Source organism: Argopecten irradians, chromosome 2 (genome assembly GCF_041381155.1).
Source record: "Argopecten irradians isolate NY chromosome 2, Ai_NY, whole genome shotgun sequence".
NCBI classification, from domain to species: domain Eukaryota; kingdom Metazoa; phylum Mollusca; class Bivalvia; order Pectinida; family Pectinidae; genus Argopecten; species Argopecten irradians.
The window spans coordinates 2784714-2796255 of record NC_091135.1 but is presented as its reverse complement, the minus strand read 5'-3'; the positions used below and the strand labels follow the sequence as shown (position 1 = coordinate 2796255).

Below are 11542 nucleotides of genomic sequence, written 5' to 3'. Positions count from 1 at the left end.
AATATCAGTTGGGTTAGTTAATACACAGAACAGTGACGTAAACATCTAGTACATAGAATAGTCTTTTTTTCTTTTGATGAATAACAATTATGTTTCATCTCGTGAGGTGAAAACTCACCGAAACTTTCTTTGATAATGTTCACCACACTCGATGAAATTTAACTGTTACTCATCAAGAAACAAGGAATATCCTCCAATAATTACATTTTCAGAGCGGAATAAAAGGTTTTATGGAGAAAATATATGTCGTATTCTGCACCCGAGTGAAAATATCAGGAGCACTAACAGCGGGACAATCATGAGGAGTTAGGTATATATTACATGTATATCTTTATTCCGATCAGTAGTGGTATTCAGGGGTGGATGTTTGAAGCTTATTTCTTCTCCGTTAACCAAGAGATGTGTATATTGCCGTTTCTCATTTTTTTCATCACATTTTATTAGTATATCTCTGGCTAACAAAGTAACCTTATAGTTCTGTTTCAGTCTGAATACTAAAAGTATCCCCAGTTCTAGTGATAGCTTATATAGTTCCCACTGGCTATCAGAGGGTTGGCCATCTGACTGTGGAGTTTATTGAACTTTGACCTGAGCTCCTGGTGACGTAATCGTTCTTCCTGTAGTTGTTTTTCAATGGCCTCTTTCTCGTCCTCAAGAGAGGATTTCTCTTTGAGCAGCTGAGGTACCTTGAGTTGGAGGTTAGAGAGACGAGCGTCGGTTTCCTTCACCAGGTCGCGGGCTTTTGTCACTATAATGAACAGAATATTTCTATATAATACTTAAGAAATGTTAAATGTTATAAACATTTAAAGTCTTAACTACCCTGCATGTCATAAAAAACTACACCAAATGCTAACTTAAGGTTGCCTCGACCACGCTATACAGAAGTGGTACCTGTGGACACCTTATACCTAATGGGACTTATTCACGTACCATATAATATCTGATAACATTTGTGGGGGCTATTGTTTCTGTTGGTGATGGAATGAATGACGTTAAAAGAAGATATCTTGCGCTAACGTCATTTCAGCGGGAACAATATACATTGCGTTCCATTACCTTTGGTGATACTAGTTCCGCACAAACGTTTTCGGGTATCACGTGGTACCTGAAATAGTCCCATTGTCCCTATGAGAAGATAAACTAGTGTTTGCAGTGGCGTAGGAAGATGAAACGTCATTGGGGGGGGGGGGGCAAAGATCCTCAATATTTTGTAAACCAACCCCCCCCGCCGCACCTACAGGAGGAGATTAATTCAACTCCCAACCATGTATGCTTTATATACATTTTTCATATATCACTAAATTTAATCCTTGTACACATTTATAGAAAATGGAGTCGCTAAAAGGAAATTAACGAATACGCAAATTGGCCAAATTAGCGTGTGAGCGTCGAAGGTGCGAGATTTTGGTGTTTTATTAGGGGTCTGAGGGTGACCCCCGGGATGAGTTTTATGTATTTTGATAATTTTGCGATCGCCCGAAAGCGCGAGATTTTGGTGTTTTGGGGGTCCGGGGGTCTCCCCCGGGAAAAAAATTACGATTTAGAATGGCTGAGATGAGTTTTACGATAAATTTTAATGATTATAAAGCGTTCTTAACATGGTAATTTTTCGATTTAAAGCTACCTGCATTTAGAAATGATAATTGTGTCGTCATAACATTATGCAACCCTACTCGATCTGAATATACCGGCTTCACACCATCGGCACATTGTTGTGTAACATAAAAAAATGAATTAATTGTCTCGCTAAGACATATAAACAAATTGATCTTTTAAGAGACATTTTTTAAAATAGTACATAGAATCCCTTGATGGACATTTTTAGTCTAGTTTGTGTGTATTGAATTTTTACTATTTAAGGTTTGACATTATGTGCTTGAACGTTTTAAGAAATGCGCCGCGCAGCGGAAAATTTTCTGGAATGAAGTACGAAAAATATGCAGGAGGACCCATTTTTCTTTCAAATAAGCATTTTTAGAAAATTTCAGTCGGCGAAAATGGGGGGGGGGGCAAAAAGACATCCCCCCCCCCCCCCCCCCCCCCCCCCTCCCGCTTCCTACGCCCCTGGTTTGTATATACATTTTAGGTTTACATGTTGTTACCTTTTTCCGAGTATCGTCTGCGCATCATTCGAATCTCTCTATTTATCATTCGGATTTCTTTGCCATGCTTCTTCTTCATCCTCTCCACTTCCTCAGAGTAATTTCTTGTGTCAGTTTGACATGAAGCCACTGTTGTTACTTCCGGTTTATCGTGACATTCCTCAGTGGATGAGTTTTCCTCGAATGTCACTTCCGGAACAGGTATGGCCGTCAGATTATGTTTCCGTAAGTACCACACTGCAATGAACACGAACCTATCAATGATTTTTAAAATTAAATTGTTTCGATACAAACGTCATATTCAAGTGCATGGATGCGCAATTTGCTAATTGCAGTACCGGTTCATAAGTAATTATATAATTGTCAGCATTTTGGAGCCAATGAATAAAACATTTTTTCTCATGCATTTATACTAGGTGTAATTCTATTTTATCCAATGCAATATACTCATGTCGCCTCGTAACGTCACGACGTCAACAAGATAACTATTTTCTCGGTGGGTTTTAATGTTATTTTCAAGAAACTATGACTTTTATATAAAGTGGTTGAGGGGTTGGTGCCAGCATTCCAAGTCCAAGACTTCATAATAAAAAGAAGGCCAAAACGCTCGATCAAAACAAAGTCATTCAGCTACTGTGTTACAACCAACATTATTAAAAAGCCAAGTGTGAAATAACAGCAGAGGCTTCAAAGTACCAGATAGTACAACAAATCAATACTGACATCGCGGATCTACGACGAATACATACAGATTTTATTATAAAGATTGTATGCAGACAACGGGATTTGTGTTAAAATATTTACATTTACTTGTTACTTCTACTATATAGACTAACCAAGACAAAGTGAAGTACATGAAGGTATAACTGACACCCAAAACGCGACCATTGTGACGTCACTAATGTTGACGTGGTGACGTCAACTGATCACCGTCAAAATGGCTGTTTCATATTGTGGATTAAATTGCCGTTGATAAACGGTATTCCTGGTCTAGCTTTAACAATGTTAATGCAGAGACCCTAAACTGAGTTGATATTATAAATATAAGCATTAAACTATCTTCCTATGGCAATTATGCATGGTCTATATAGATGCCAGAGCTAGCGCGCATTATGAAGATTGTCTGCAAAGCTCTGGCATCTATATAGACCACAGATGCCATCTATAGGAAGATAGTTTAAAGCCGCATAATCCGTATCTTTCAGGGTCCGTAAATCAACAAAAGAAAATTAGGGTACATATATTATAAAAAGTTATCAACTTTCCCCTAATTACACATCCAAAAAGTCCCGAGTTCAAAAGAAATTAATGATTAAAAATTCGATATCCAGAGTGTTTGAATATGCATTTTCAATCGTAGACGATCACGTGACTTTCCAGACCAAACGAAATGGCGTGCCCAGTCAAAAGTGTGTCGTTCATGTTAGCAGGAACTTCTACGGAAGATCTTGTTACTTATCATGAACAAGTGAATGTTTTGTTATGTGATGAAGTTAAAGAGTCCCTCAGAACAATATATATACATTAACGTCGTGTAAACAATACTTCCATTCGGTCATTTTGAGTGTTTACTATACGGCTATCGGTTGACTATATATGCTTTGCCTAATTTCCTGGGGCCACCGGAGGGATTTTTGTGGGAACGGTATTTAAACTTCGTATAAAATACGTGTTGCGATACCATACAACGTACTAGACAAGATAATAAATTGTACAAAAATGTACCAGATATATAAATAATGGTGTTGATAAATAATGAAATAGACAAGACACATCGTACTATATAGAGACGAAAATGGTTTTCTACTCTGGTGATATTTTTTTAAAATAAATATCTCAGACGATATTTGACTTGCCTTGGATAACCATATAACTTGTTTTATAAAGGTCCAAATGAAATATAATAATAAATCAAGTAAAATATATGCATTTTTGTTCAATGTCATATGTGTAGACATATCTATTAGTTAAATAATCACCATGTACCGCCATAAACCAGTATAAAACTTAATACATGTTATTTTATGTATATTTCTGATATTTATGTTGGAAAAGCTCCATGTTCGTTAAAAACATGATGATAAATTTCTGGTGAAACTATAAACATTTGGTTATATGATTTCAAGGATTACAGAAAATTAAAAAAAAAAAAAAAAAAAAAATGGGGTTGAGGTTGCAATAAGGCGGTTTAATGTGTGTTAAAAGTTCTGAATGTCTAACATGCAATTATGTATATATTTTCTGTGTAGATAATGAAGACAGCTCCCTTAGTTAAATTTGTGATGTACATGCACATGATAGCTTGCCAATGAACCATATAGCTACCATATAATATGATGTCCAGCCGTGAATTTGCCTCTGAATCAAATTAATCAGAAACATGCATAATAAAAGACCTAGATGTTTCTTATACAATCATATTCATGCACAAATAGCACATTCATATGCATTGTAGTGTCATGTACACATATTGTGCATTGAATTCTAAGTCAATAGAAAAATGACTGGAGTTCAAAATAGCATCCAGTAGCAAATAAGCTGACCATAGCATGTGATTATAATGTCATCAGAGTAATTGCAGTAAAATTCATTTTTTAGTATGTATATAGTCTAACCTGGTGAAAAATCCAACTTTATTAGTTGTATTTTGATAGTTTATCTTTATATATTCAAGCAATCCTAATTCCTTTAGTGTGATCTTGCTTCAAACACTAATTATGTGAAGTTGTGAATTTGCTAAGAGCTTGTACATGTATTAGACCTTGATTGACCTGGACTAATTAGAAGTTATTGTCAGTCTATTCCATTCTAAATCAATCAAAACTTTGCAACTTAAAATAGTCAAAAATGAATAATGCAATTTAACAACAGGCACCACAGGCTATTGTCTCTACAGATATATGGATATTCTTATATATATATGTGCAATCTGTGTATTACACAACAAGATTTTTTTTATTACACATAGGGATATATGTATATCTATAGAGCCAATATCTTGAGATTTGACACTGACTTTTGACCCAAATAACCTTTGATCTAGCTCCAGTCTTGTTTGCTATTTATTTTCTGTATTTGAACATTTCTGAAATGAACACTACATAATTAAACAACTCAGACAAATGACATATATTATTTTAATTGGTTTATTGTTCATAAATTAGAATTACATCCTTGTCCCATATAAATTATTCAAAAGTTATACACACTAGGTGTGTAAACATGCAATAATCATTATTATTCCTTTTTTCATTTGTGTGAAGAAGAAATGAATAATTTGAAAATATCCTGGTGATAATAGTAAAGAATTATGCTAGGTTTGTTCTGTCCTTCCTTCTTGAAAATAATTTCTTTCTGGTTCATAATGGGTACATTACAAACAGACTATATTTTTTACTGTCAGTTTTGATCTCAGAGATACATGTAGTTGTTTTTCCCTTTTATTTTTGGGCGAGCTGCCATCACATCTTGCACTTCTGTCATCTGGTTGAAGGTCCCATATATTCTATAAAGAAAATGTGGAGTAAATGTCAGTTATGTACATAGATAAATACTGTATACATGCATGTACATATTCTTTCAGTGTAAGCCTACATGTAAATCAAACTAGTTCCAATTGTTTTCTGTCAAACACAAATTTATAACAATTACACAGTTTTTGAACACATTTATCAAAATCAAACCTCACTAGATACTAAGTTAGTCATTTATTGAATTACAGAGGTCTAGGCATTTTCATGTGAAGAGTAATGGTTCTAATTAGTGCCAGAATTTATGTAGCCTAAATATATTGGACATAATATATAATACATATTTTAAAAAGTCAATTACTATTCTTTACTCACACCACTTATGATGTATTGGTGTGAATTTTATATAATTAAGACCAGCAGATAGGATAACGAGTACGTGACTAAGTGACTGCAAGTCTAAAAAAATACAATCTTATACAAACGAACACTGATGAATTAAGTTTGAAAGTGGCTTCTTTAATACAATAATATCCATAGCATGCAGTAAAAGGATATATATCACTGATATACATCAATACATAAATAGATATCAGAAAAGATATCACACTCCTGACGCTGTAAGCCTGTAACAGTAGCTAACATTACATGTATATCGTACATGTATAACACTGAAGAATGTGATCATCTTTTAAGGAAACACGTATAATATGACTCTATTAATGCTTCTGTTGTAATCCATGATTAAATCTGTTATATGTTACCAAATTTATCAACACTTTTCCTGATTTCTAATCTCTATTTTACTATGGTACCAATTCCAAAAAGCGACCAAACACTTACAGAATATAACCCGTACCCCTTCGGGGCCCAACTCACCTTATAGAGACGAAGAGAAGTCAGTTTATGTGGTTTTGGTAGATCATTCACAAATTATAGTTGTTGTCATAGCTCGAATTCGTTTCCATATAATATTCTTAGCTAATTTCCTTATTCACTTCGAATCAGCAGTTGATTCTAAGCCGGCGAGCTTTCACTGCAAAGCTCGCTCCATTGCGGTAAACAACTTTTATTTCCGGACATGCGCAAAGTAGCATTTCTAAGCTTTGGAGGCGTTAACTTTTGACTTTCTGTCGGACCGCGCGTAAGTCTAAAATAAAATTTTGTATATTTATATCTTTGGACCTCTTAACTTTCTAGACTTGTAATTTGGGGAAAGTTCATAACTTTTTAGGGCTATTACACCATATCTTGTCATTTTTTGTTTTACAGACCCTGAAAGATACGGATCATGCGGCTTTAATGCTTATATATCACGTTATTTCCATGTATGGAGAATTGACTTGTTGTTACGGTTATTTATCAAAATGGTGTTATCATAATTGTGAATTTGTAACAAAACGTCGAGGTATGATAGAATTTTTTTTCTCTTATATAGATGGATATAAAGGAAGATAGGGATATTCTACCATCGGATCTGTAAATTCCTCGGTAAAGTCCCGGATTTAACTACATCTTATAATGTGTAAAGGGGAGTAACTGCTACCAAATTAATGTTCTAAGTCGGTGTCGTAAAAAATAAGAAAAAAGTCGGTATCTAATAATTTCTGTGACGGGGAAAACACCATTTTGCAATGGAAGCAGTTAGATATCATATACATATGCAGCGGGATGAGAAAACACACACAACAAATTAATTATTGTATTTAAATAAGATGGAAGAATACCGGGTATTTGAGAATGTCAGTCCCTTACATTTATATCAAAAAGATAAGAACACATGAAACTAGCACCCGTAGATCTACGCATAGACTACGCATCTTTTTAAGGAGATTGTATAGTGTCAGTTTCCCACAATCTTAACGAAGCAGCTATGCTTAAAATACATACCTGTCGCAAAATACATTGACATATATTTGATCCAGTTGTTCAAACGGGGATTAGGCCCGAGCTTTTAAATCGAGTAAAATAAATTCTTGTGTAGTACTAGCTTTACAAATTTGTGTGGATTCTTATGAGTTCCTTTTTTTCCTTTAGTGAGTATATATTCACAAGTTTGCCAGCAATTTAGAAATTAAAATTTTCACTCGTCAATTGATCAGGCTTTTCACCTTTTAAACAACCAGGTCCAAATCTTATACATGGACAAGCTTTACTAGAAACAATCAGTACAAGATCTGTAGACAGATGTGAACAAGCCTTAAAACATTTCTGACTTTAGAACTTTGATCACACGATTTAACTACACATACATGTACATGTAAAATTATTACACGGGCAAGATTCGTATCTTACCGTGGGTTATCTTGTTCACTGTGTAGCAAAATATCCCAAGAAGCCCAAACTCTACAGAATATCCCTGGAACATAAAACACACATTGAACAGCATATGAAAAATCGTGTTGTAGAATGTATCATCAAAACTAGAGTATACATGTACATTACATACTCTTATAATAAGTATATTGATGCAGCGCCGATGTTATGTCCGCATTCACACAATCAAGATGTGTTACGAAGTATATTATGGTATATTTACATTTACTTGTAACTTCTACTATATAAACTAACCAAGGCAAATTGAAGGATATGACGGTATAACCGACACCAAAAACGTGACCTTTATGACGTCACTAATGGAATTGAAGTGGTGACGTCAACTGATCACCGTCAAAATGGCTGTTCCATCTTGTGGATTAAATCGTCGTTGATAACGGTTTTCATGGTCTAGCTTAAACAATGTTAATGCAGAGATCATAAAATGAGTTGAAAATGTAAATATAAGCATTAAACTATCTTCCTATGACATCTATGGTCTATATAGATGCCAGAGCTTTGTAGACAATCATCTCATAATGCGCTAGCGCGCATTATGATGACTGTCTGCAAAGCTCTGGCAATTATATAGACCATAGATGTCATAGGAAGTTAATTTAATGCTTAAATAGTATTACGTACTTCTATAACGTAGAACTGATGCGTTTGCAAAAGTAACGGTGTTGTGTACAGACCAGTGAATTGGTCTACACCATAGGCTTCTTCTGCATGTTGTATAGGAGGAAACTTCTGAGCTTATTTCTGCTAATTGTAGGCCTACGTCAAGTATTACGACGCCATAATCAAGAACGTTTTCAGAATGAATTGTAAAAGCGGCATTGGCCAAACTAAACTATAAGATACAGTCTTTCTTGATACTCCGGGGGGTTACTATCACTGACTTTATATCCACCCCTGGACCATGTGATAATACTACTGAAGGCAACATAAGACACGGGCAATTTTAGCTGAATTTGGTCCTTTGATGTAAGTTACAAGTACGGTACACTGTGTTTGACTGTGTTGCTTTGAAGTCGGGGTCGCCCTCTCTTTAATCTTCGGAGAAATTTTCTGTAGACCTGTGATTAGTCAGTTTTTTTCTCCTGAATTGCTTCCAGTTTTACCAAGAGATAAAACGTCGGTGATAGTAATCCCTGGAGCATCGAGGATGACACACAGTGCATCAATGCACCACATCTGAATTCGTTTTATGGTGAAAATTAGTAAAATAATGGAAAAGACATGCCTAATTAGTACCTCATTCAGTTATTCAAATTACTTATGAAGCAATAAACAGCAAACGGGCAGGCATTCTTTTCCATAGATGATTTAGAAATTTCGCTTTCTAATTGATTAAAGTTACTTCACTCAGAAAATATTTAAGTTCGCGCCATCCCATTTTTTATATGTGTGTCATCGTGTCTATATCGATCAACAGAAAAATCAATCAATCAAACAATATATCAATCAAGAAGACGCTGGTTACGTACTATAACCCTGTACTCGTGTAGAGTACGTGTATCCTCGTCAAACAGAGAACTCTTTAGCGTGACCATAAGCAGCAGCAGAGGGCCAATCACTGTCCAGGTCTGGAGGCTGATGCCAACACTGTAAGTAAAACAGGTATCCTTGGTATCAATATAGCGCTTCAAACATTCATATGACCAAATGCAATATATTCACAAAGTCCCTTCATCCAAGAGACTCTCAGAGTATTTCATTGATAACGGAACGTTTTGAATATTCATGTCCTTTGCGAGCCAGCGTTGTAAATGGTACAATTCATGACGAACTAATTACGATCTTAACCCGCATACTTATTCTACATGTCGAAAATGGTGTCAGAACATTTGATGTGATCAGTCCAGTCCCATAGCAATCACAACCCCAAATACGAGAGGAGAAAATGGGGTGTAGCGGCCAGATCGGGATTCGAACCCGGGACCCTCCGAACACTAGCCGAGTGTTCTACCGACTGAGCTACCTGGTCACCGATGATCTACCAAGTCCAATCCCGCTACACTCCTCCCTCCTTTCTCGAAGTCTTCGCCCCCGAAGACATACAAGACCCTTCCAAACACCACCACTGTGGGTTATTTAGTTGTGCGCCAATTCTGCAACATGATAGGAGAAAATGTAGCGGCCAGATCGGGATTCGTACCCGGGACCCTCCGAAAACCAGCTGAGTGATCTACCGACTAAGCTACCTGGTCACCGATGATCGCCCCAGTCCAATCCTGCTACACATATATGTCATATGTTGGCAAACTAAACACGAGCATATTTTTCGACTCACCATATTGTTTCCAGCTGGAATTAGCGGGACGTTGGTTTCTTCCGAGAATGCACACATTGTGAAAATCATGTTACATCGTAATGTATCCATCGTTTTACAATGCACGTGACTATAATTATAAGAGAAACATTGGAATAGGTAATTATCACAAAATTGTAGCTTAACTTCCAGCGATCATCAGTGACGTTTCCAATTTCGGCAAAATAGGGAAGAACATTATGTAGTTAAATCGGGGCTCGGAAATAGGGTAAACAAACTCCCGCTATCAGTTACAAACCAGCCCGAAATGAGCGCATAATTTGACGTAAAGCTAGGTACATGTACTAGGAAAATACAAAGTGTACTTACAAATGTGGTTCTGGCTTTTCCTTTTCAACAAAAAACGTATTAGTTGTCTTCATTTTCAGCGTCATTGTCCATATTTCAGATAGACTGTTCAAATCAAATATTCCGGAAGCAAAGGCATATTATGACGTCACAATGCCTTTTTGCTAGATTTCGCGCCATAGGCCTATTGCGATCAGTCTCTCCCAGGGTCCATAGCGCCACGTTCGATATGTGGGAACCGCAATGCACCCTGGATGAGGTTGTCAAATTACATGGTGTACTATATATAAACCTAAGTTGATATTTAATTTATGTTCATTTTGGAGAACGATAAATCGCAAATATGTTTTCCGATGAATGATCTTGCTTTCAACCTTACATTTAATGCCTTACACTTACAGGGGTGAACATCTTATTGTACGTTATCATTAGGTTGGCAGCCATTTTGCTCCAGTTTGCCATATTTATCACATGTAACAGACATCAGTAGGTAAAAAACGAAGCTCACGGAACCAAGACAAATACATTTCGTATACTGTTTGATTTTATAGATTACCCCGTGCGTATATTTCTCCAACAATAGGCTATCAGCGGCGTAGCTAGGTCTGTATAGGCCTGCATGCCGTGGGGTGCAGGGGGCTTTCGCCCCCAGCTCAGGGTCCAGGGGCAAAGCCCCGGTAGGGGGTATGGGGGGCGAAGCCCCTCAGAAGCTGACGGGAAATTGTTTCAATGTAGTAACTATTTTACTTCTTTGGTAACGTTTAACGTATATACCAATGGTTAAATGGAAGTCACAATATTTAGGTGATAACCATGCAAAACTATATACATTGTATACATACTAGACTCCCGTGACAAGTGCTCGAACAAAAAACACGGATTTGGGTGTAAATATTAAATTAGTAAGTAATGGAAGAATTTTGAGTTATTTTAACTGGTGAAAAACTTATGGAGACTATTTTAAACAAAATTATAATTAAGTTTACGTGTTGGTTTGTTTATGACAGCGAGTCAAAGACCACTGTCAA

General features: G+C 36.2%; 1 protein-coding gene and 1 long non-coding RNA gene across 2 annotated transcripts; both read right to left on the bottom strand.

Annotated features, from left to right (window-relative positions):
* Positions 1-312: 312 nt before the first annotated feature.
* Positions 313-10674, bottom strand: LOC138314134 (myosin heavy chain, clone 203-like). Its single transcript, XM_069254311.1, has 5 exons — positions 10536-10674; positions 9382-9499; positions 7871-7934; positions 2106-2342; positions 313-748 (listed from the first exon to the last, which is right to left on the bottom strand). Exons 1-5 carry the CDS (start codon positions 10598-10600, stop codon positions 513-515), a joined length of 720 nt encoding a protein of 239 aa, XP_069110412.1. The 5' UTR covers positions 10601-10674; the 3' UTR covers positions 313-512.
* On the bottom strand, positions 5234-7836 carry LOC138314133 (uncharacterized). Its single transcript, XR_011207337.1, has 2 exons — positions 6455-7836; positions 5234-5610 (listed from the first exon to the last, which is right to left on the bottom strand). It is a non-coding gene; the product is annotated as an uncharacterized lncRNA (long non-coding RNA).
* Positions 10675-11542: the final 868 nt, after the last annotated feature.

Excerpts from the sequence above, each read along its gene's own strand:
- LOC138314134 (XM_069254311.1), bottom strand. The coding sequence starts at position 10,600 with ATGACGCTGAAAATGAAGACAACTAATACGTTTTTTGTTGAAAAGGAA. Across the intron at positions 9,500-10,535 it reads GAAAAGCCAGAACCACATTT|TGTTGGCATCAGCCTCCAGA; the intron begins GTAAGTACACTT and ends TTTTACTTACAG. Across the intron at positions 749-2,105 it reads CAGACGATACTCGGAAAAAG|TGACAAAAGCCCGCGACCTG; the intron begins GTAACAACATGT and ends TGTTCATTATAG.